Source organism: Pezoporus occidentalis, unplaced genomic scaffold, assembly GCF_034315485.1.
Source record: "Pezoporus occidentalis ecotype Australia unplaced genomic scaffold, CSIRO_AGI_Poc_V1 ctg119, whole genome shotgun sequence".
Classification (NCBI taxonomy): Eukaryota; Metazoa; Chordata; class Aves; order Psittaciformes; family Psittacidae; genus Pezoporus; species Pezoporus occidentalis.
Genome location: NW_026912983.1, coordinates 1911582 through 1936599, shown reverse-complemented (window position 1 = coordinate 1936599; position 25018 = coordinate 1911582). Strand labels below are relative to the sequence as shown.

At 51.3% G+C, this 25018-nt stretch overlaps 1 protein-coding gene across 7 annotated transcripts in view; it reads right to left on the bottom strand.

The window, feature by feature from the left end:
• Nucleotides 1-10548: 10548 nt before the first annotated feature.
• Nucleotides 10549-25018, bottom strand: part of DISP3 (dispatched RND transporter family member 3) — a 132212-nt gene continuing 117742 nt past the window's right edge. For 5 of the 7 annotated variants that reach the window (XM_062604956.1, XM_062604915.1, XM_062604940.1 and 2 more), the window contains 18 exons: nucleotides 24170-24306; nucleotides 23619-23753; nucleotides 23252-23412; nucleotides 22749-22888; nucleotides 22002-22147; nucleotides 20395-20556; nucleotides 19834-19995; nucleotides 19311-19433; nucleotides 18557-18693; nucleotides 17719-17900; nucleotides 17134-17264; nucleotides 16850-17025; nucleotides 15723-15849; nucleotides 14435-14580; nucleotides 13951-14110; nucleotides 13453-13566; nucleotides 12319-12485; nucleotides 10549-12050 (listed from right to left, as the gene is read on the bottom strand). In XM_062604956.1, the coding sequence (XP_062460940.1) occupies nucleotides 11688-12050; nucleotides 12319-12485; nucleotides 13453-13566; nucleotides 13951-14110; nucleotides 14435-14580; nucleotides 15723-15849; nucleotides 16850-17025; nucleotides 17134-17264; nucleotides 17719-17900; nucleotides 18557-18693; nucleotides 19311-19433; nucleotides 19834-19995; nucleotides 20395-20556; nucleotides 22002-22147; nucleotides 22749-22888; nucleotides 23252-23412; nucleotides 23619-23753; nucleotides 24170-24306 (2869 nt within the window). In that variant the 3' untranslated portion in view covers nucleotides 10549-11687. Of the gene's footprint in view, nucleotides 12051-12318; nucleotides 12486-13452; nucleotides 13567-13950; nucleotides 14111-14434; nucleotides 14581-15722; nucleotides 15850-16849; nucleotides 17026-17133; nucleotides 17265-17718; nucleotides 17901-18556; nucleotides 18694-19310; nucleotides 19434-19833; nucleotides 19996-20394; nucleotides 20557-22001; nucleotides 22148-22748; nucleotides 22889-23251; nucleotides 23413-23618; nucleotides 23754-24169; nucleotides 24307-25018 lie in introns of those variants that run through there. The other 2 variants (XM_062604922.1, XR_009962020.1) reach the window with 2 other exon arrangements.

The following is a 25018-nucleotide window of genomic DNA, read 5'->3' as shown; positions in this document are numbered from 1 at the left end:
AAGCTGTACCTCACCAGTACCTTCCCTTGAGCACCCTTGCAGTTTAAGGAGGAATTTCTCTTGCCAGAAACTTCCCCCTCTCCAAACAAAGAGCTGGAAAGAAAATCCCACAGGCAACATATCCTTCATAGCTCTTGGGCTGCATCTCATTCAGGAAACAACCACAAGCCCAGGTGACCCTCAAGGAGATGTACTGCCACTGCTCCCCCATGAGTGACAAAACTATATTGTCTATCAAACACTAATGCCTTGAAGCAAAGCGGAGCAGCTGTGGCAGTCAGCAGCAAACTCATCCTGCTCCTGAATGCCACCAAGGGCCAGCTCATGGCTCTTACCACTCCCCATAGCATGGAGTGGTTCTGACAGGCAGTGCTCAATGCTGACAGCAAACTTCAGTCCAGATTCAGCCAGCCATTTGTGGGCAAGCAGCTTATGCACTGGCTGCTTGATCAACTCTCCTGCTTGTTATCCCAGCTCCTTTGTTAGCCTGCAAAAAGCTGAGGGGAAGCCCTGGCCCTTACACCTTGGGGAAGGCCCCCAGGAGCACGCACAAGCCAGTTGATGGGTTTGGGAATGGGTTTAAGTCCCTCCTGCCCCACCATAAGCCTCTGTCTAGCACAACACAGGCCTAAGCTCAAGTGGGACAGAGGCCACCAACTAGAAAGGGTTAACGGCCCTAGTGCAGATGTGCAGCCTCCCTTTGCAGTCACCTTGCGCTTTTCACTCAGCACCAAGAGATTCAACTGAGAAGGCCATTAAAGCTTAAGAAAACAGAAAAGCACCTCCACAGAGCTGTTTTAAAAGCTCACCATGAGTCTGCCCTGGAAAGGATCCCATCCCTTCTGCATCTGCACTCTCTGGGTTCAGTCTGGTTAAGAAAATAATCTCAGATCACCTTATTTCATGTGGGAATTCCTTAATCACCCAACACCTGTAGTGCTCTGCAAGGATGGAGAGCTCCTTGGTGATGCGGAATGAGGTATCAGCGCCCACACCTGTAGCTGACATGATCCTAGCACAGAACATGAGCTAGCAGCTACTCATAGCAGCATTGCAACCCTTCCTCTCAACATACTCTGTCTTGGCTAGTCCATACACCCGAGTTACCCATACCTCCTCCCTTTGCAGTCCTTACTGTTGCCTCACAACCTCCTTTTCCACAAGCAGAATCTTCCCCGTTGAAGATGCAGGACGTTTCTAGTGCTTCCAGCCCAGCCATGGCTGCACTTCACTGGCAGATTAATCCACCCCTCCCCTTGCACAACAGCTCCTCTGCTTCAAATCTGGGCTTGAAACCCAGCTTTTGCTCACCTTTCTCCCCCCAGCCCAACGCACTTCAGACTGTATTTCTGTCTTCACTGCTTTTCTCCCTGCCAAAACACCCACCAAGTCCTTCCTACTGCTTGTTGCATCCAGCAGTCTGAAATATGTTTTCATACTGAGCTCCCGGGCAATCACCTTGCTCTAACCTGGGAGCTAAAAAGAACAACAGGAAGAAACAGGCACCATGGTCCAGCACTCAGACCCACAAACCTTCCAGGTTCTCACCGGTTTGGGTTCCCTTCGGCTCCTGGGCCAGCTGACAGCAAAGAAAAGCCTGGCACTGAGCCTCTAAAGGCTTTTGCTCCTCATCCTCAGGCCTTGGGGAGCATTGGCTATGTGAATAAACAGCCATGAGGATAAAAACAGAGGATGCCAGGGGCACGGCTCCCCACAGGCCTGCCAGAGCCCTGCTCACTGCTTGAGGAGCCACGGAGACGTGTCACCTGCCGGGTGACAAATCACCAGGGAAGGGAAGGGAGTGAATCACCCTCTTCCACGGACCTTTGTGTCAATCATCAGAGGGAGAAGGCTGCTCCTGAGCCGCTTAGAAACGGGTAACGAGCTGCGGGGCCGCACAGAAACGAGCCCCAGACCTGCTCGACACACGGCAGTGCCCCATGGGCACCGTTAGGGTGCTTCGAGAGGGCAGGCGAGAGCCAGCGGGCACAGCACGGGGGAGAAAACCACCGGGGCGTGAAACCCACCAAACCAACCCCAGAGGGCTCGGTTTGCCTTCGGAGCAGCTGAGCCACGTCTCAAAGCTCCCTGTTTCGGCGCTGTTATCCCCTGCAGCGCAGGGGAGGAGGGACCGGGCATGGAGCGGGTCCAGCGGTACTCGGAGGCGGGGCGAGCCGAATCCCCCCTCGTGAAGCGCCTCAGGGCGGCACCGAGGGCTGAGGCCGCTCCTCAGCTCGGTCCAGTGGAGAAAGCAGACCCCGGAGGGGGAAATACTCACCCGAGGCGAGCCCGACACCGTCCCGGTCCCGTCCCGTCGCGGTTCCCCTCAGGGCTCCCCTCAGCCGCGCCTTAACGGCGCCCTCAGGAGGTAACGGCTGCCCCTGAGCCCGCTCGTGAGGCGCCCCCTTCCCCTCATGGAGCTTCAGCCATGTTAGAGCCTTCCCCGCCCAGAACAAGGGGCACGGGTGAGCCCCAGCCCTCCGGCTCCCGTGGAGGCTGGCAGGGCAGAGGCACAGGGATGGGTGCCATAAGGGCTCCTCAGAGGTGATTGTTCCCACAGAATTGGAGCTGGGGGTTGGTTTTGGGTGGGAAGGAGCCCATGGGAAAAGGGCACAGGTAGAGCCCCTCAGTGCTGATGGGGCAATGGGGAGGTGATGGAGACCTCAGTGTGTCACAGCTGTGTGTGATGAAGAGCTCACACCAAGCTCACTCACCTGGAAGAAGCGATGGGGTTGTGCCGAGCCGCAGGCAGCAGTTCTGGCGTGGACCATCCATGTTAGCACAGGCCAGCAGCCCTGCATGGACAGGCTCCCTCAGGTGCAACCGCAACTCCTCCCCATCTCTGCCAGCTTGAAATGAACGGTGAGCAGCTCTTGCCCCATGTAATCCATCCTCAGAATCCTTTTCCCCTGGTCCAAACCCTTCCTCAGCCCAGCAGCCTTCTATGAAGGAAGGCTATGGAATCACTGCCCATCGCTGCCATACCCCAGGGCACCCCGATCCCCACCTCTGGAAGCCCTGGGCTCTCACTCACCACTGCCAGCGGGTGCCTCAGTCCTGCAGAAGGAAACACTTGCTGCCCCTGTGGTCCACAGAGCTCATTGTGCCGGCTTTTGGGGAAGGGGAACAAATTGGAAGCCAACCCCAGCCTTGCCCATCAACTTCCTACCAGCAGGATTGAGCATAACACCCCCCCCAACCTGCAATGCCCAGATTCTCATTAAAGGGAGTGCATTCCTCCTTTCTGTAGATACTGCAGTGTTTTCTTACTCATCAGAATATGACCCTGGCCTTCCTGGTGTTCACTACAATGGGATGTCACCAGTAGTTTTGCCCTCATCCATAGAGGTGACAACATGGGAAGCTGTTGCTGTGATGTGCGCTTGGTGGTCCCCATCCCAGCAGCGGCGTAGCCAAGTAGCGACGAGCGCACCCAAATGAGAGGGTATGGGGAGCAAACCTCACTCAGCATGGCTGCAGAGGGGTGAATGCCTCATTCTCCTACCCTGCTGCTGGCTTCCGCATACATCGGGTCAGCATGGCCCTGCGATGGGCAGTGTAGCGCTTGGCTGCTGCCAGCCAAAGACAGAGAGGCAAAACCTTGACCAAGGAGCAGGCAGATGAATCCCCTTCACGTGGAGTCATTGCAGGAGTGCAATCTTCATGTACTGGAAGAAGCACAGTATGGACTGGAGGAGTAAAAGGCCTCCCTAAGACTTGGCTAAACCTCCTCTTGCAGCTCTGTGTGGAAGCCTGAGCTGGCTTTTCCAGACTATCAGCTTTTCTGGATGTGGTAAATGGCTTCAAGGAGCCTGATCTCAGCAGCAGGAGCAGCCAATCTTGTGCACGTGGCCTCATCCCCACAGCATTGCACAATGTGTCAGTGTTGCTCTGGCCAGCACTCCGTTTACACTGCAGCAGTAACGTGGTGATGAGCGAGGGACCCAAACGTGCGAATGTCAAAATCTTTTATTTACAACAGTCTCCAAAAATCAAGAAACACTGAAAATAGTGAGGGCAAGGAGACGACTTACAAAAGTAACACATGTACATTGGGAATTGTGCTACATCACTCTGAGAACTGACACTCTAAGGTCTGCACACAACGCGGTGAAACAGCAGTGCCCTCCCTCTGTCCTTGTGGTGCTCACACCTCTCCTCCCCTTGGCTTTTGGGCCATCCTCCCTCCCCTTTGTTCTCTTCTGCTTCCCCCTGCAAACCTTGCTGCAGATGCGCTTGATGCTCTGGTCCTGGCCATTGCCTCCATCCCCAAAGGAGAGGAAAGCCAAACAGCCAAACAACAGCATCCTCAGGATGGAGACAGGCCTTGAAAGACTTTTACCTCCAGGACCCTGAGTACTGGTTAGCAGCAGCCTCTGAAAAGCCCGTGACCTATGGCTTGTATGCTGTTTGGGGTGAGGGGTGATTCTGGAAGTAACAAAGAAGCTGAACTTGTCCTGCAAATCACTCAGCACAGCTTCCTTGGTGGACAGTGTGGGAGGATTGATACATGCCACAGGGTTAAATAAAATCCCTTTTATCTTCCAGTAGGGCAGGCTGCTCTGTAAGAAAAGTCATAGAATCATAGAATAGTCAGGGTTGGAAAGGACCTTAAGATAATCTAGTACCAACCCCCCTGCCTGAGGTGGGCAGGGACACCTCACACTAAACCATCTCACCCAAGGCCTCGTCCAACCTGGTCTTGAACACTGCCAGGGATGGAGCATTCACAACCTCCCTGGGCAACCCATTCCAGTGCCTCACCACCCTAACAGGAAAGAATTTCCTTTTTATATCCAACCTAAACTTCCCCTGTTTAAGTTTTAACTCGTTACCCCTTGTCCTATCACTACAGTCCCTAATGAATAGTCCCTCCCCAGCATCCCTGTAGGCCCCCTTCAGATACTGGAAGGCTGCTCTGAGGTCTCCACGCAGCCTTCTCTTCTCCAGGCTGAACAGCCCCAACTTCCTCAGCCTGTCTTCATATGGGAGGAGCTCCAGTCCCCTGATCATCCTCATGGCCTCCTCTGGACTTGTTCCAACAGTTCCATGTCCTTTTTATGCTGAGGACACCAGAACTGCACACAATGCTCCAGGTGAGGTCTCACAAGAGCAGAGTAGAGGGGCAGGATCACCTCCTTTGACCTGCTGGTCACGCTCCTTTTGATGCGGCCCAGGATACAGTTGGTTTCTGGGCTGCAAATGCACACTGAAGACGGCTCATGTTCATTTTCTCATCAACCAACACCCCCAAGTCCTTCTCCTCAGGGCTGCTCTGAATCGCCTCTGCCCAACCTGTAGCTGTGCCTGGGATTGCTCCGACCCAGGTGTAGGACCTTGCCCTTGGCATGGTTAAACTCCATGAGGTTGGCATCAGCCCACCTCACAAGCGTGTCGAGGTCCCTCTGGATGGCATTCCTTCCCTCCAGCCTATCAACCGAACCACACAGCTTGGTGTCATCGGCAAACTTGCTGAGGGCGCACTCAATCCCACTGTCCATGTCAGCGACAAAGATGTTGAACAAGACCGGTCCCAACACCGATCCCTGAGGGACACCACTCGTTACTGGTCTCCAGCCGGACATTGAGCCATTGACCACAACTCTTTGTGTGTGGCCATCCAGCCAGTTCTTTATCCACCCAGTGGTCCATCCATCAAATTGATGTCGCTCCAATTTAGAGACAAGGATGTCGTGTGGGACAGTGTCAATCGCTTTGTACAAGTCCAGGTACTGCTCTACCCCTATCCATCAGTTCTGTAGCCCCATCATAGAAGGCCACCAAATTGGTGAGGCAGGATTTCCCCTTAGTAAAGCCATGCTGGCTGTCACCAAGCTCCTTGTTCATTTTCATGTGCCTTAGCATGCCATCCAGGAGAATCTGCTCCAGGATTTTGCCAGGCACAGAGGTGGGACTGACTGGTCTGTAATTCCCCGGGTCATCCATTTTCCCCTTCTTAAAAATGGGGGTTATATTTCCCTTTTTCCAGTCATCGGGAACTTCACCTGACTGCCATGAGTTCTCAAATATGATGGCCAGCTCCTTCAGGACCCGCAGATGGATCTCATCAGGACCCATGGACTTGTGCATGTTCAGATTTTTAAGATGGTCTTGAACCAGATCCTCTCCTACAGTGGGCCCAAGGTCTTCATTCTCACAGTCCCTGCATCTGCCTTCCAAGACTTGGGTGGTGTGGTCAGAGCCTTTGCCAGTGAAGACAGGGGCAAAGAAGTCATTCAGAACCTCAGCCTTCTGCAAATCCTGTGTAGCCAGTTCTGCCGAGAGCTTCCTGAGGGGGCCTACGTTCTCCCTTGTCTGTTTTTTATTTGCTATGCACCTGTAGAATCCCTTCCTGTTATCTTTCATAACTCTAGCTAAGTTTAATTCTAACTGGGCCTTAGCTTTCCTAACCTGGTCCCTAGCTTCCCAGACAACATCCCTGTACTCTTCCCATGCCACCTGTCCTTGCTTCCACTTATTATAAGCCTCTTTTTTCATTTGAATTTTCCTCAGGAGCTCCTTATCCATCCAAAGAGGTCTCCTGGCCCTCCTGCTGCACTTCCTTCTGGTTGGGATGCAACACTCCTGAGCTTGTAGCAGGTGATCCTTGAATATCAACCAACAGTCTTGGGCCCCTCTGCCCTCTAGGGCAGTATCCCATGGAACCTTCCAAAGCAGGTTCCTGAAGAGGCCAAAGTCTGCTCTTTTGAAGTCCAGGGCAGTGAGCTTGCTGCACGCTCTTCTCACTGTCCTGAGGATCTCAAATTCGAGCATCTCATGATCGCTGCATGCAAGGCTGCCCTGGAGAGTCACATTTCCAACGAGCCCTTCCCTGTTGGTGAGCACGAGGTCAAGCATGGCACCTCTCCATGTCGGCTCCTCTATTACTTGCAGAAGGAAGTTGTCTTCCACACAATCGAGGAACCTCCTGGATTGCTTGTGCCGGGCCGTACCGTCCTTCCAACAGATGTCAGGCTGGTTGAAGTCACCCATGAGAACAAGGGCCTGCGAGCATGAGGCTGTTCCTGTCTGTCTATGGAGTGCTTCATCCGCAGGTTCTCCTTGATCAGGCGGTCTGTAACAGATCCCCACAGTAATGTCTCCCATTGCTGTTCTCCCTTTAACCCTGACCCACAAACTCTCTGTGGACTGCTCACCTGTCCCCAGACAGAGTTCCATACTCTCCAGCCTATCCCTAACATAAAGGGCAACTCCCCCGCCCTGCAAGCCAGGCCTGTCTTTTCTAAAGAGCCCAAAGTCAGTGCAGGACAAGCTAAAAGAATTAGATGCAATAGAGCAATATCCCAGTTTGCTCCAGCAGAGACAAAGCCAGGACCCTCTGGAGACCACTGCATCCAGACTGCTGTATCAGTGGTATGGTAACTGTAAGCATGCCACACGTCCTTCTCCTTGGGGAGACCAGGCTGCCTTTGCTCTGGCATAGTTTCAGATCCAGCAGGGACTGAGAAACACAGCCCAGCTCAGCCACTGATCCTCTTTTGGGATCTGCAGCTTTGGCATTGCTGAGGTCAGTGGCCACACTTGATGCCCCAGTTGCCTTACAGAACCCCCCCTGAATCCAGCACCTCAAGAGGCCCTACAACATAAAGAAACAGAGTGAGGAGACCAGGGTCTATTCCTTTTTCTGACACTGATTTTTCAAGTCATGAAATGGAATGGTTTGGGTTGGAAAGGACGTTAAGATCACCCAGCTCCAACTGCCTTCCATGGGCAGGGCCACCTTCCACTAGAGCAGGCTGCTCCAAGCCCTGCCCAGCCTGGCCTTGAACACTGCCACCTGATTTTGACATGGCTGTTGCGAGCAGAGACTCTCCCCCCCAGTGTCCACAGCCATGGGGAGCCTTGGATGCAGTCAGCAGCTCCAGTGAAGGCAAAGAACAGCAACACCAGCTCTGTGCATGTATCACAGTGTTTCAGCACTGGGCAGCAGTGTTCTGGGACTGGCAGGGCGAGGGCTGATGCTCAGGAAAGGACCTGCTCTGTTTTCTAGGAGACCACAGAGTTCCAGGATGACTCCCATCCTGAAACACTACCATCAACTTTTCAGAATGCAACCCTCAAAACAGGATTTAGTAGAAATAAAGGAGTGGGCAGTTAACAGAAATGTTCCCTTGCAGTGTGCCATAACTGAGAACTCGGGTACCTCTCTTTTTAATTGCAGCAAGATTGTTTTGAAACAGAAAAATCAGAGCATTCTCTTTCAAGTAAGGCTGGTCTGCTGTACTCTACTGTTTAAATCCATCAAAACTGACAGCTTCATATGGAACATTTTAACTCCCAACCTTCCTCTGCCTGAGAAATTCTCCCTGAGACACAATCTTCAGCCAGTTCAGTCCAGACTCTGTGAGCACCTTAGGCACGAGAATCTACCACAGAGAGGGCTAATTCTTGCTAAGCAAAACAGGACCCAAGAGATGGTCTGGGAAACAGAGCAGTCATGACAGAAAGAACAGAGGCAGAGATACGGGATGCATTAATTTAGGGCAAGCATCTGCTCCCAGAACAGTGCCAGACAGGTGAGGCCTCGTGTTTTATTGCTACAAGCATCTGCCTCAGGGCACCAACTCCCAGCAGGGCTGTCAGCCCCACCTTCACATTTGCTCAGATAAACCCATCCATTTTCTTACCTCTATAATTTTATGAGTGTTTTCTAGTTCCAAGGAGGATGCTGCCTACATGGAGATGGATGTACACACCTGCTACTGACTTATTGTCTCCACAGATGCTTGAAGAAGGCTGGACCCCACCTTTAAGCCTCTTTCACTCCATGGTAGATGGAGAAAGCACCAGCTACCCTGAACACAGAGCTGTAAAATAGTGATGGGACAAATGGCTAGCTAGATCTTAAGACAAGTGTTATGACTATATTCAATCACATTTTCAGGTTACCAACATCCAGTGAGTCTTGGCAGTGAGAAGATTACCCAGGATCATCTCCTGGCTCTTCCACCATTCTGCTACAGTCTGGTGTAAGTTCCTCCTCCTCTCCTTACTTCAGTTTCCTTGCTGGAGGGGCATGATCTCCTCACTATGCTTCTGTGAAGCATCTGCTACAGCTCTACACTTACCTCAGTTTGTCACTTTCCTTTCTGAATTGCTTCAGCCATGGCTCTCCCAGTACCACAAACAAGGGCAAGGTGATGCCTTGATGGCTAATACCAGCAAGCCCTTCTGCACTGAGTGAGCCTGGGCTGGGCAGAGAGGAGGAGGGAATATGATAACTTGTCCTTTTCCCCTGCCTGTCTGGAAAACAGGACAGATCCTGTCAGGTGCCAAGAACTCTGCTATTTTTGTCTGTGGATCACACCCTGCCAGATCAGACCCAAGAGACTTAAAAGGTTTCCTGCTACTTTGAAATTAATCTTTGCCTTCCAAGAGTGGCTCAGTGCATGGTCCCAGCATGGTGTGTTCAGAATCACTCTGGGGGCAGGGGGGTTTACAGAGCCTTTTTATAACATAGAACACCAGGGGCTTAAATGAGCTTTAAACTTTGCAGGATTCAAAGCACATCTATGCCTTGTCTTAAAGGCCTTTCAAGGTTTCTTCATGCTCTCAGAAGAAGGAACTGCCTCTAAGGGTGCAGTCAGCACCTTACTCTCTTCTCTGGTGACCTGGAAATATCCATCAGATTTAATCACTCCAAGGAATTGGAAGCATTAGCTAAATTCAGGTCAAGCCACCAGCCAGAGCACCCTTAGCAGCAGCTAGGGCCACTTTTCTCACCCCTGCAGCACCCACACAGCCACACTGCTCTCTATGGCTGCTGCCATTCACAGTGCCGAGGACACCGCCAGCGGTTCAATTTGGAGGACAGGTGAAAGCTTGGCTTACAGATCAGTGCTGGGGCTGAACCATGCACATAGCAGCACAGCTTAAGGATAGTCAAAAACCCTTCCCAGAGCCCTTTATTCACGCCCACGGGGTTCATTATGAAGGAGCTGGTGCAGATCAGGGGTAGGTGCCAAGGAACATTTCACACTTTGCAGGAAAGGGTAACTCAGCTGCACTATGGGGTGGTGAAGAAACCAGGTCTGTTCTGCTTGTGCTCTCACCACCCTCACTGCCTGCAGCAGGGTTGCTCTGGATTGCCCCTAGCATCAACAAGAGTCCTGTCCTGGCGCTCTTCTCCAGCTGACACCTTGGGGAACCTCCTTTAAGGACAAACATTTAATCCAGTCTCACAGGAATGACATGATGTGAAGGTATAAGACTGGCAGGGATCAGAGCAGGGATGCATTGAGCCAAGCAGAAGCAGCTGCTGGTCTGTCTCAGCAGCACAGCCTTCAGAACTTGGCAGACAATGGGGATGGGCTTCCTGGAATTCTCATCTTAAAAAGGGGGGGTCAATCCAGACAGAGAATACAAAGCCACTAGGGACATGATATCTGCAAACAAATGAAGTCAGGCTGCTTTCTGTCCACCCCCCTCTATTGGCATCCCTGTAAATAATGTTTAATGCATCTCCAAGTGGGCCCAACCCCTCCTCTTCTGCCAAGGGCCAGATGTGCTGCATATCAATACACACACTTAGCTATTTCAATTTTAAAAATATGATAGAATCAGTGATGCTTAAAATGTACTTGTTAATGGCAGCAGTTTGTGACTTCATTTTACTGTAATATAAACCATCTGCTCTGAGCAGGCAGCAGCTGCAGGCTGAAGCTCTGCTGCCCTCATGTCTTCACAACGGAGGGTCATCCTAAAGCTCATCTGGGGGTTGGAACTGGATGATCTGAAGGTCCTTTCCAACCCAAACCATTCTACGATTCTATCCTCAGGTTAAGACTAAAAGGCTCTGCAGGGGCCTCAAGGCTGTCTGCTTTCTCTCTACCCTAAAGAACACCAAGATGAGGGAGACGAGGGCAGGCTGCTGAGGGCACTGACTGCTTTCCTGGTGGCTCTTCACAGACCCGAGAGATTCCAGAGAAAGATGCATTGTCCCTTCAGAAAGAACGGGAAAGCCATGCATCCTGACACCCTCCACAAACGAGGAAAGCAGGTGGTGCCACCCAACATCTCTACTTCAGATCCCACAATGACAATCCCATGATAAGAGCTCCTCTGCATCAAGTTCAGTGCTGGTTTAGCTTGGGCACAGGGCACAGCAAAGGGGTCCAGACAACCTATTTCCCAGGCCCGTCCAACAGCTCACTGCTGTTTCCCAAGGCTTGGGTAATGAGGCACAGGCTTGGCATGGGGACAGGACATCACCTCAAGAGTCACTGTTGCAGTGCTGACCAAGGGGAGAGACAGAGGGAAGGGTTTAGAAAGGGATCAGATGGCCTTCCCAACTTCTCCCCTTTTAGCTTTGCCGTTCCAGAAAACTCTTCATTAAAAAAAGAGAGACAAAAAAAAAAGGAAAGAAAAGCAAAGCAGAAAGAAAACTGAGAGGAGACCTCTTCTCCTCCTCCTCACAGGCTGAGGCATCTGCTGGACAGCCCTCACTGTCCATCATCCATCACTACCCAAAATAAATACAAGTTTAGAGCAAAACCCATTAGAAAATAAAGTGCATCTGGAGTTGAAAGACTTCTGGAAAAAGGGTGTTGGTTTTTTTTTAGTGCTTTTTTCCTCTTTTTCTTACAAAAAATATCCTTTAAAAAAAAAAAGAGAAAGAAAAAAGAAAGGGAGCAAGAGGACAGAGCACATGGCTCTTGGCATAGGGTCTACAGGGCTGTCCCATTGGGGAGAGGGATCTTAAATCCACTCTTCAGCAGGACGAGGCAGATGCATAGACCCAGGAGGCCAGCAAGCAGCACCCCCACCACAGCCTTGAGGCAGGAAGTCCTGCTGCGGGTGAAGGTGCCGGGCCCCATGATGCTCAGCAGGGCTGTGCTCACAGTTAACGTGTACAGGATGGAGACTCCCGTGTTGAGGGCCACGATCTTCCCAAACTTGGCGAAAGGGGCGATGATGCAGAAGAAGAGCGGGACGGTGGCGATCACGGTGGTGACGGCGCTCGAGACGATGGCCACCCCCACGTGACGCACGGCTTCAACTGTCCTCCACTGGCGGCACGCTCTGGGGTCCTGCCGAGGGACAGCGGAGTTAGGGGGAGTGGGGACAAGCACATGGGGCTGCGCTGAGGGTTGCCCCCTCAGCTGGGTTGACTGTACTCAGGTGCACATCGGTCTCTGACCAGTCAAGCTGGACAAGCAGCAAGCATTCCAGGCATGCTGTGAGGGTGGCAAGGCACGTCCCCTCTTGACTATCGGGCTCGAGGTCCTGCATCACAGCCAAGTGGCACAGAGGGCATAAAGGGAATGGATAAAAGGCTATAGGAAGGGAAGAGCTCACCTCTGCTTGGTGCAGTGGCAGGTTTTCCCCTGCCAGCAGGTAGCCCTCCACCAAGTGCACGCAGTAATCTACAGAGGAGCCAACAAGGATGGAGAGGGAGATGGCTTCCACAGCACCCATTTCCCAGCCAGACCAGTACATGATGGTCACCACCAGGCAGACCACCCCTGTGTGAAAAACATCGTGTTAGGCACATTTAAAGGAGTCTGGGACTGCTGCCCAAGCCCTGTTGATACAAGTCAGTCACTGGGGTGTTTGGGATCCTACCCCTGCAGTTCTGCATTCTAGCCTGTCTAAATCCTTTATATGCTCCCTGCAAACACTTCCTCACCTTCTATTGCCACAGGGGCCATTCAATAAGGGACCTGCTGGAGATATTGACATGGGACATGAAAAGGGGCTGCTGTGGCAAAACTGACAGACTGATGCCAATCTAGACTAAGGGTTATGAATCCAAGTCCAGGCAAGTGTGCATGTGTGCATTGCAGGAAAGAGGGCCCTTAGTTTTGCTTGCTAGAGTTACACATAGGCTGTGCTCACACACAGGCTTTTCTTAAAGGCAAGAGTGACGTTTGTGAGCCATGTGTGGGAGCCTAAAGTGGTTTCAAAATGACAGATTTGATTTTTCAACTGCAAAGTTTAGCAACACACTTAAACCACAATCTCGTCAAATCACCAGCCAGGGAGAGGGAACTATTTACACATTTGCTTCAAGTACTAACAAACCCACTAAAATATTCAGCTTTTCAAATCTCCCACTGCTTGGAAACAGCAGCCGTGGTGCAGATCCCTAGGAAGTAGTGCAATTGTGATTCAGAGCATGTGGGACTTAATCACATTATTATACATAACAGGCAGGGATGGCATTTGTGTTGCTAAACCCCTTACTTAAACAAACTGAAGGGATTGTGTAGATAAAGCACACTGGGAATTAAGACACACAAATCTTTCCCAGTGTGCACTTGTGGAGTTCCTCCCATTCACCTGGGTACTTCCAGGACTAGCTCCTGGAAAGCCAAAAAGGCTTACTCAGAGTAAGAGCAACTCAGTTAAAATCAGCAGAGATTCAGCAGTGCCACAACCCACCAACTTCAGGCAAAGGGAAAGCTTAATACATTGGAGATGTGATTTTACCTAGAATGCTGAGCAGCACTGGCAGCAGCAGGAGGATGTGAGTGGTGAACACTGCTACTGCAGCCACACAGATAACCAGCGAGAGGACGAGACCGTACAGGGCACTCTGCACTCCTGCAAGAGAAGAGCCACCTAATTTGACTCCTGGAAGGTGACAGTTGGGCTGAGAAAGGCACCATGTCCCTTGCTAGCAACAAGTCAGGCAGGGACTCCCACTGGGGAACACGGGAAGGAGAAGATTAAAGCAGAAAGCTGGTGATCAACCTCTTGTCTCTCCCATCAGCAGGGTAGAGTTCCTTCCCTCCTCTATTTCCCTAGGCTCTGCCTAGGATTTTGACAGTGTACTCTGCTTGGAGCAGAAACAGGCTGTACGAGTTTGCACAGCAATGGTAAGGGACTGAAGATACAACATGTGCCCATCAGATGGGTTGGAGTGTGCAATGAGGATGTATCAGAGAGCGTGGGCTCCTCAGGGACTGAAACATGGCAGTCACTTGCCTATGATCTCCATGAAGATCTGCTTCCAGTGCTCACAGGTCTGGAAACCGTGCCGGAGAGCAGAGCCCTCTGGGAAGAGCTGGAGCTGCTGCTGTAGGAACGTCTCCCATTTCAAGTAGTCAGCATACGTCTGGAAGGAAGATTTCCCTTTGTAGGTTGTCTGTAACAAGATGAACATGTTATTCTCGTATCCTGCTCTTTTGGGCAGTGTATGTGTTGTAAGGGAAGAGGTAGAATGAACCAGCTGGAGTTGCAGTGGCTAATCTGCCATGAGCTCTTTGCCTGTACTCCCATGGTAAGAGCAAGCTGTGGCATAAGTAGCCACTTCTACCACCTTGTTAGTGCAGACGTTTGTCTGCAACAAGGCACAAACACTACATTATGGCTGCAAATGAGTAGCCAGAGTAGAAGGAGCAGAGCTAAACCCCCAGAAATAACATGAAGTAACTGTTCAGAAGGATAGATGATGATGCCATGTGCTCACCGATTCAAATGCCATGGAGATCCACTGCACCTTCCCATCCTTGACCCCCACTGCCCCATGAGAGAGCTGTCCAGGCAGCAGATTTGGCTCAGGGATGTTCTTGCACTCAGGGTGCAACATCTGCAGAAAGGACGAGATGCTGTAACCTGGAGAGAAAGAAAAAGCAAGGGATGGAGGACAGGGAAAGGAAGCACACTAGAGCAGGGGGAGAACCCGACCCACAAAAACACCCCAAAACCAAAAATGGACACAAGAGATGCAGGCCCCATTTGCCAGCAGCTGCTTCCCCCTGCCAAAGCCCCTGAGGTCTCAGCACCAGAGTGCTCAGCTGCTGCTAGCTTGAAAAGGCACTCTGTGCCATCAGCACTGGACAGGACACCACCACTGCTGTTTGTCCCCAGCTGTCAGAAGCAGTACAAACAGCAGGCACTGAGGAGCTGTCTGCCTGGCCTGGCAGGGATCTCCTCCAGGCATGGGAATGACTTTGGCTGAAGCCAGTATACACTTCCTAGACTCATCTCCACAACCTTGTGACCTCTGAAGCTGGAAGAGACAGTCACTGGTTAGAAGCCACAGGGGCAGTGAATGGCCTCATCCCAGTGAGATCAGGAGTGATCTGATGTTACACAGGAGCTACTGAGAAGATATTTACTTGTCCAAAAGCTGTATCACAAACAATACCTATGACTGGAAAGAACGGATGCAATGCTGTTCTTCTTTACACTGGATTAAATCCTGAAGAATATGCCCAGTGTCTTTGGAGTTTAAGAGACCATTTATCTTATGTCCTAGAAAGCATGACCAGGGGCCTGTTCTAGAAGGGTAAAGTTGCTGTGGAAGAAAAGGAGGCAGCAAGAAGCAGCCACCCTTTCTGGTTTGCTATTGAGGACCCCAGCCCAAACAAATACTGCTGCAAGCAGAGATGACATTCCTGTCCCACTCACTCTGTCTTTCTCATCCCCAAAACGGTTGGCACAGCGCATGGAAGCACGAGGTGAATGGCTCATGGAGATGGGAGCTGTGACTTAAGCCAGGTGGAAACAGGTAGAGAGCTATGCTGCAGCCAGGTGAGGAGAGCTGACTGCCAAGAAATGCCTTTCCTCCCTGCACTGCCTGCATCCAGTACTGACTGGTACCTCCCCTTTCCTTTCCGTGCTTTATCAAGCCAGACCTAAATGTTTAAAAGCCCTCAGCAGCCACACTCCTCAGACTGGAGGGTGAGAACCAGTCTCCACCCAGGGACCCAGGATCTCCCTAAGGACCCTGTGCTGGTGTTGGTCCTACCTACCAGAGGGCAGGCACTGAGCCCCTCCTGGCTTCACCAGCTCCGTGTTGCTGGCGATGGCTTTGCAGAGGCGGCACAGGTTGCCAATCTCTTTGAAGAGGTCAAAGCTGTCATCGTAGATAACGCTGCCCTTTCACAAGGAGACACAATGACAAGAGAACCACATGTGAGGCAGATACACAGCAACTGGCACGAGAAGGCAGAAGCTGAAACCTCTCCTGGCTACACAGCCTGGGACTAGCTTACACAGACCACAGGTTGTATGGTGGAAAAGCCCACCAGACATCTTTGCCTTACTGGATAACACGGGAAGAAAGTACATGTGATAACACAGGAAGAAACAACATGCGTCCCCCCAAAAGTCAGGCAGTGTGACAGAAGCACTGATAAATGAACAGGCACCGTGCCCCATACCATTAGGGTCTGCCTAAGGAGCAGCTCTGAATGCCTGGCAGTGCTCCAGCTTTGTGCCCACTCCACTGCCTGCATTTCACAGTGCCCCCTTCAAAGGAAACAAGCAAAGGCTGATCCTGCAACAGTGCCCCCAGATAAGAAGGTAGGAAGAGGAAGAGCAGAAAGCTGAAGTGCATCTGCCAAGTGACCAGAGCGAAGCATGAACATTCTGCAGAAAGGCAGTGAATGTGTCAAGGTATCAGCTCTGGGAGATGAGCTGTTCCTTCAAGAGTCACATTTAGTAACCTTTCCTCTGAGTAACTGATTTGTGTTTTCTCATGTTAATGCCTCAAAACAAGAAAAGCAATTATAGAAGACAACAGTTCCCTGGATCTTCAGTTTGCAGGGAGATTTTCATACTGAGCTCAAGATGCGTTTGCTTCTAAACTGCTCAGGAAAGCCAAACTGAGACTCACAATTAGAAGGTTAGATACTGCACTCAGAAAGGGATTTTCTGGAAAGTCTGAAGTGATTTCAGCAAGGGCTTCCTGATCTCCATTACTTGTGAATTTGCTAAAAATAGCAGTGTACTTTTGACCCATCACAATGTGACCATGTCTGCTATTCCATCTGTCTAGACCACCAGACCATGCTGCCTATGCTGTGGGGATTAAGTAAACACCATCCAGGGAGAACATTCTTCACTCATCAGCCCTGAGCATGCAGATTGTGTGTACCATGTCTCCAATGACGTGGTTGTCCAGGTGCCTCGTGCGATTAACCCCTCTGATACCAAACACCACGAACACCATGGCTCCTGTGTCCACCAGCGGCCGCACCGCCGGCTTCCCGCAGCCCGTGTTCATGCAGGGATTAAATCCAGAAGTGGCTGACAGCTTTGCTTTGGGTGCTGCTGGCAAATAGAGAAAAAAGGTTGGTTACATCAGAAGGCAGCAAAAAAAATGTTTGACTCTGTGGACCTGACAGCCAGGCATGGCTGAAGAGGTCCTCATCTGCTTACCTTTCTCACTGGGAACATAAAGGATGCCTTTGGTGGGTCCATCTGGGCTAGAGCTGAGAAGACAGCCAGGAGGTGCTGCACACACTCGGCCATGGTAAGGGGGCTTGTGCGACTGGGCAAAATACAGCTTCCTGTGCAGCAAAGAAAGTTTGTTATGGGAGGGACCAGAGGCAGTAAAGACGTGTCCAAAGCATTATACAGAAACAGATGTGCTCAGGGACAGAAGGAAAGGAAAAGGTGAGCAACTCAAGGCCTGGATCTCTAATAATTGCATATTCTGTGCTGCCTATTCAGCCCAAGAGTTCAGGTGGGTCAGGGCAAGATCAAGATGGGCAATGCCTTTCTGGCACCCAAAGAAGCCCCCACTCACAGTCCTGCCCCTGTCAAGCCTTTGGCACCTTAATGATGCTACAGGCTTGAAAAGTAACTTTGCAAAGATGGGGTACATATATAACAAAACAAGTCCTAGGACCATGGGCGTCACCAATGGAGGGCAGGACTGGCACAGGACATTGGGGAAACCATATCAGCCACCCAGCTGTGCTGGTTTTGCTGCCTGCCCCTGGATGGGTTTTGGAAGGTTACCTTGTTCGCTGCTGCTCCTTGGCGGCCACGTAGAAACTGAAGTCGAACTTCCAGCCTCTCTTGGTGTCACAGGACAAGGTGGTCATCATCCACTTCCTGGGGCTCGTCTGCTTAAGCAGCCCTACTGTGGACACACAAGCTGTCAGCTTCCTGGTGAAGTTACCGAAAGGCACTCTATACACCTAAGCAATGGATTAATGAAAACAGACACTTAACTCCACAGGGTTGCAGCCTGTTGCACATCAGCATCACACACTCCCCTCCTCCCTGAGCACTGGCACAGCCACACAGAATGAGCGCTGCAGGCACAAACCCAGCCAGCCCCCGGCCTGCCTCCTCCCCAGTGCGTGATGGGGCCCCTCACCACCCCCATTCTCTGTGGCCTAGGCTGAATGGTGGCTGCTTTGCCCAGGGTGAGGAACAACCTATATCGAGTCCTCCTGGGGGTGTGTGACCAACATGGCCTGTACACAAGCAGTGCTGGCTGCTTGCCTGTGTCTGTGGATGGACAGGAGGCTGTGAGCTGTCCCAGTAGCAGTTCCTACTAGAATAGCTCAGCTGATGATGCCAGGCCTCATGTGATCTCCACAGACACCCACACTTCTGCTCCTGTTGCTAACAGTCACATCACACTAACAGCAGGTAAGTCCTGTGGCGCTACAAGGTGTCACCTTTACTTTTACACAATGCTCCCTGTGTTGGCACCTTGCTGCAATGCCTATGAAACTTCACCCTAGGCTACCTACAACCTCATGGAGAGACAGGAGGAGGCTCTCGGGCTCACCTGTTGAGTGCTGCACACCTGATAGAGGGGTCCAACACCCCTGGAGTGACTCACCTGGAATGAGGGCACCTCCCCGTCTCCCGGTGACACCATCTGCCAGGGGGCAGGGACACTGGCATTGAGTGAGAATCTGTAGACAGCCGGCCTTCCCTTGCTTCTGGACTTGGAGATGTACACAGTTCCCTGGAGATCTGAAGAAGACAGAGGGTATGAGGGCAAGAGGTACTTCTCAATCACTGAATCCTACAGACACAGACAGCACCAAAGCAGAGGGCTCTTCTGGTCTGTTCTGATGTGCCATCTCCTGTGGGGCAGCAGGCACAGGCTCTGCCTTCCAGTAGCACAGCACAGCACAGCTTTCACAGGTTTTCACACGTATATCCTAAGCTGCAGTAATTCCTGATGGCTTAACTGATTCATGTCAGCTCGGGACCTGGCCCAACAACTCTTTTATCCTCAAAATCCCCTGCAAAGCAGGCTGAATTTATTCTCCTCATGGCCTGTCAACAAGGTTTTGACACAGGACTGTGATGCAAAAGCTCTGAGCTCCTGTCCTGTATGCAGGCCAGCGGGATTTGTCATTATACTGCCACCGGGGTTACAGGACCATGACCTAGAGAGCAGCAGGTATTCAGGGGAATGGGAACTGTAACATGCCCCTTGCATCCAGCACTAGGACTCAGCAGGACAGGGGCTGAAGAGATTTATTTCCCATCAGCTCTTCAGAGATCCTGTACTTCAGTTTTTCACCTGAGTGGATCCCTGGGCCCTGGATCCAAACGTGGTCAGAGTTACCATGCCCACTTACCTTGCTGCCCTGTATCACTTATGCTCCCTTTGCTTCCCCAAGGTGACCCTGAGCCCCTCTTCTTTTTTTCCAAGGAGGTTCGGATGTTGTTCTGCAAACTGTGGGGCTTTTCCTGAAACAAACCTGTCCCACAAGGTTAGTCAGGAAGGAAAGAGTGAATGGCCTGACAAGAGAGCTACCAGCCCTGCACACACTGCTATTGAACTCTGCTATAGAACACCAAACCCTAAGCAGGGAACAGAGGCACAGACCCTCAGCTGGTCACTGGTGTGTCACCAGCATATATAAACAGGCAGTGTTCATTGATTGTAAAGGAATTGCTGCAGCAGAAACACTCAGGCAGCTCCTGACTAAAGCAGGAAACATGTTTCAAAACACTCCGCTCCTACAGGCCACCCGAGCATCCCTCTCCCAGTGTGCAATGGGATATTGGAACATCAGCCTCTAGCTCACGTTTCAGCTCCTTCAGCCCAGGGCTTAGGCCAGGCTGCACCCACCGTGGTCTGGGGTCCAGCACTCTCACCTGAGCAGGTAATGCAGGAGATGCCTTCAGCACTCAGGTTATATTTGAGGTCTAGCAGCACCTGGATGTTAGTGTCTGGTCGGAACAAGACTGGAGCACGGCTAGCTGGATGGAGGCGGCTAGCAAAGAATATGGACAGCAGCAAAACCAGGAGAAAGAGCCCTGCAAGGAGAAGACCATAAGTGTGTGGGACCCTACATGCATTTTGCTCCTAGGCCATACTCAGACAGCAGGGTTGTGGCAGAAAGAGGGTATTTGCAGCAGGAAAAAGGAACAGCCCCTCAAGCACACTGGCAGCTGGTCTGCCATGCCTGAAAAACTCCATCAGGGCTTGCCATGTCAGATCTGCCTGAAAAGAGACAGATGGAAAGCATCAGAGTCTCTCATGCAGTTCCCTTAGGGACTGACTGTTCCTGGGACACTCTTCCACTGAGCCAGAAGCCAACTACTGTGTCCCTTTTCACAGTCTCTTGTCACTAATATTCAAGGCTTAGGGACTGATTAAGATGCTGTTAAATCCTCTAGAATCCATGCAGATGGAATACCCCACTCCTTCCTTACCCACAATCACCCATCTCCTCTTCACCGCAGACCACAGCACCCACTGTTCCAGCAGCTCCTGCAGACGAGTTATCAAGTGGCCCCGGTTGCTCTTCTCTGCAGGGAGCTGCAGATTTTCTGGCATCACAGACACTAAGGGGACATCCCCCATTTCCAGGGAAACTAGAAAGTGAGAAATCAAAGGTAGTCTCAGTGCTCAGTGTCATGAGTGTCCCTCATAGCTTTCTGCTCTCCTTTACAGCATCTTTTGCAAGGTGCTGTACAACTCACTCAAGCTAAAGACGTGGAGTAAGACCCAGGCAGAGGCAGTGACTGCCACAAGAAGCATCCTTGTTGAGTCACTGCATGCAACAGCTACACTTCTAAATCCATAGCTCAGTCCAAAGCCTATGCTTCAGGCTGTTCTTCCTCTGCCAGATTCCACTGGAATTGTCCATATGGTCACAGAGACACTGCATGTTTCTTGGGCCAAGCAAAGTTTGTCCCTGTGCCATGAAGCATGTCTTACAGCTAATTACACACTTCCTGTCAGCAGCCTGGCCACTATCTGATGTCTTTAGCTCAGGGATGCTCAGGGAACTGTCCTCTGCAGGTGAGAAGTGGGCACTTGCTCTAGCAGGGTCCGTGTGCCTGGTGTGTTGCATGGCTGACCCACAAACCATGCTTGGTCACCAACTGGAACAAGCTGCTTTGCTACTGCACAAGTTACCTGATGCCCAAGGGCCCCTGGAGAAAAGCATCCTGCTGTTGACTCTGTTCAAGGGATGGGAAGGGGTTATTTCCATATATTACCATTGCACATGGCTCTGGCATACTAAGGAGGCAGCTCTTGCAGCACAGAGCCAGAGCTTAGCTGTCTGCCTCCCAAAGGCAGCTCAGGGGCTGCTCTGCAGGGAGAGGCTCCACACACTGCTGTGGGATTGATGTGCTCTCAGCTGTGGATCCATTTGCTTCCAGTTCCAGGTTGCTGCTAGGCCTGAAAGCTACTCACTGCCCAGACCTCTTCTGTTGGGCGTTTTAAAAGGAAGAGATCCCAGCAAGTTTTAAAAGCCAAGTACAAGAGCACAGCCTTGTAAGCACCCTTAGCTCTGATCAGGGCTAGAAGGATTATCCCCTGCTAACAACATACAGGGAATTCCTAGGCTCTTCTAGATTACTTATGTAGTCCCAGGCAAGTAACTGCTGCCTTCTTGCTGTGACTAAGGAGATACCCTGAGGAGGTGCTGCAGGAGAACAAAGTGTTCTCTCTCCGGCTTCCCAAATGTAGTGCTCTGAATGGCAGGGAAGAGGGAAAAACTCTTTGCTCAAAGGAGAGCTGTCCTGGTACTACAGATTAGATGTTTCATGGCTGTATCCATGTCACAATCAGTGCTTTCAGCTGGGAAGTACAAGCCACATTAGACCCAAGAGGATTAGCAAAGTAGGTATCAACACCCACTGAAGATCTCAAAGCAGTTTACAACCGTTAGCAAGCTCAGACCCCTCCACCTCCTGTGACAGCACAATCTCCAGCTTAAAAGTAGGGAAACTGAAGCATGGACAGGAAAAACTGCAGGATGAACAGGGCAGTGTGGTCCCCAGGAAGGTTCTACACAGCAGACACTTACCAGGCTCCTCCTCCACACTGAGCAGTGGGATGTCATCATCAAGATAGGGAAGTGTCTCTCTGCCTGCTCTGGAGGTGGCCTCTGAGGCAATGAAGAGATCTTCAGCCAGATGCAAGGCATTCTTCTTGGTGCACTTCTCATTACAGCTGGATTGAAAGGAGACAAAGGCATGAGTTTCAAGCCACACATCCTGCAAAGAGTTACCAGTGGGTTCCTCCAGTGACAAGGAGAGGAGCAGCAGCCTGCTCTAATTACTTGGGAAAACAACAGGCACTGCCACAATCCATTTCCATTGCTAATTGTTGAAAGGTCAGGGGCTGAGCTGCTATGGCAAAGCAGTAGCAGGCTGGGTTGGATACACAGAGCAGGGCTGAGCCATCACCACTGGCTGCTGAGTGATGACAGTTTCAGCAACTCATCTCCTTGCTAATGAATTAAATCAGGCCAGGTCATCTGCAGTGGTAAGGAGAAGGGCAAGGGGAAACATGCTGACTTCTGAGAACAAATCTGCATGCCCTGCCTGCGCTCAGTCAGGAGCAATGCTGATCTCTCTGCCTTGCAGGGCTTGTGCCTCCACAGCTTGAGGATCTAGCTGTGCAGTAAGTGTTCTGAGAACATAAATGGCTCTAATACTCCACAGATGCAATGAAGATGTACGACTGGCAGAAAGTGGGGCAAGATTTGCATAGCCTTGGCCATGAGTTCCACAACAGCATCCCACGCACACGAGGAGGCTCTGGAGCTCACCTGGTTTGGCAGGAGCTCTCTAATGGGGACACATAAAGGGTCCATATTCCAAGAGCAGCTGGCATGGTGAAGAGCACAGCTACCCAGCAGCAGGACACAATCAGTGACATGAAGAGTCCAAAGTCATGCACAGCTGGGATCTACAGGAAGAGAGAACATGGATTAACTGGGGCAGGACACCTGTAGAACCACCAGGCTAGAAAGAGATATCTAGAGGACGAGAATAGTACATACAGACCTCAGCCGTGGTAGTTAGCTGAGGTAAAGAGCTGAGCTGGAGCCCAACAGCCACTAGATCCTGTTAGATCAGTGGCACAGGAAGTATTCCCTTTGATAATGATACAGGGAGAGTGTCCACTGCCTTAGAGCAGGTAAAGGACAGCCCTCTAGGGCAAGTAAGCCCTGTGTTGGAGGAAAGGGCAGAAAGATCGTGGTGGCAGCTTCCCTCTCTATTAGGTTCTCTGGCAGAAACATAAGGCCGCACATGCAAAGCTGCAGTGTACCTGCGAGAAGATGTTGGCAGCATATGCTGCAGCCGTGGTCAGGGATGTGAAGAAGGTGGCCTTCCCCGCTGTCTGGATGGTGTGGATCATGCGCAGCCTCAGGTCCTTGAGGTGGGTGGCTTGGCGGTAGGTGTTGATGAAAACAAAGACATCATCAACCCCTAGGAGAAGAGGGGGAAGACTGTGATGCTCTGCTCACAGTAGGGACACAACCTAAAGATCCCCTCAACATCTGGCCTGCAAATATTTCACTTGCAGGTAACGGAGAGAAAGAGCTGGAAAATTCAATCTGCATTTGCCACCATCACCTGCAGGCAGGAGTTATGGCGAGGCAGCACAGGGAGGTTTTGAGGAAGGACGTGCTTACCAATCCCCACAATGACAAAGGCAGCCACACCATTGAGTATGCCCAGGTACTGGATCCCGAACACGACGTGGTACAGGAACAGAGCCACCAGGCAGCTTAGCCCAATACTGGCAATGCCAAAGAATGACAGGAACACTACAGGAGAAAAGGAACAGGGGAAAAATATAGCACCACAGGCCACCCCCTGGGAGAACAGACACCTCTCACCTGCCCTGTTGGGATACTTGCTTCCCGAGAGAGCGCTGGTGACAGAGAATAGATCAGGGCTGCAAGAGCACCTCTTCCCATGAGGCCCATCCATGAAATTACATCAGCTTTACACCAGCATTGTTAGTAAGATGGAAATATGCATCTTACTCCTGTGAGCCTTCCTCCCACCCTGCCCACTAAGCCCTGCTCTGGAGAATCAGACCTGCATGTCCTTCTGCATGCTTCTGGGCCACAAAGCCAGGCTGGTGGGAGGGCATCAGAGCCTGAGGCTTGCACAGACACAGGGAGTCAGAGCACATCTGGATCTGTGTGAGAGCAGGGCAGCCGTGGCTACAGCCTACCTGAGCAGGAGGTGAGGATGTAGACCAGGACAGCTATGCAGCTACTGCTGATGAAGGCCAGCAACATGTCATTGTTGAAAGTCCTCCTCACTTCATAGTCAAACAAGTCCGTCCCTCCATACAGCACCTGGACTTTGCTAGGATGGGAAGATAAGAAGGAAGGAAGAGGAATAGGAAGAGTTGAGTATACAGAGAGCAGAGTCGAGGCATTTGAAGCATGCTTCCAGTGTATGGTGCGTATTTGGCACTAACAGACAGCTCCCGAAGCCTCCAAAGCCAATTCCATCTGGAATCTTAATCACTGCTCATTATATTAAGCACATAGGTAATAACCAGCGGATGCAGGCAGAGTGAGAGCTTGTCAGAAAGCATGTGATTTACCAGCTTCTGCTTCTGGAAGCAGGCGCTGAGCGGAAGTAATCCAAGATAATTTCACCAGGAGTACAATAACGCTGCACCATAGGAGGCTATCCGGAATCCCAGCTTCAGAACTGAGCCTTGGCCCCAGTTCCCTTCTGGCTTCCCATAACTGCAGCCCACTCTGTCAGTCCATTGCTGAGAACACTCTGTGGCTGGCTGCATTTCACTCTGCTTTGAAGATCCATATCTCTTCGTTTGAGGAGCTATTGAGATTCAGAGCAGCAGAGAGCTGGAGAAGGTGCACTGACACTGGGACTCACTGCCTTCCCTCAGCTGTCTGGATACTGGGCTGCTCGTTTATCCCTTTTAGCTCTATTTTACCATCTCCCTCTCGCAAACACTGAGCAAAGCTCTCTTCAAAGTCATACAGGTGAAAAATCCCTGCATTTCCTGAAACTTATCCTGCCTGAACCTGCCCTCCCCATCTCT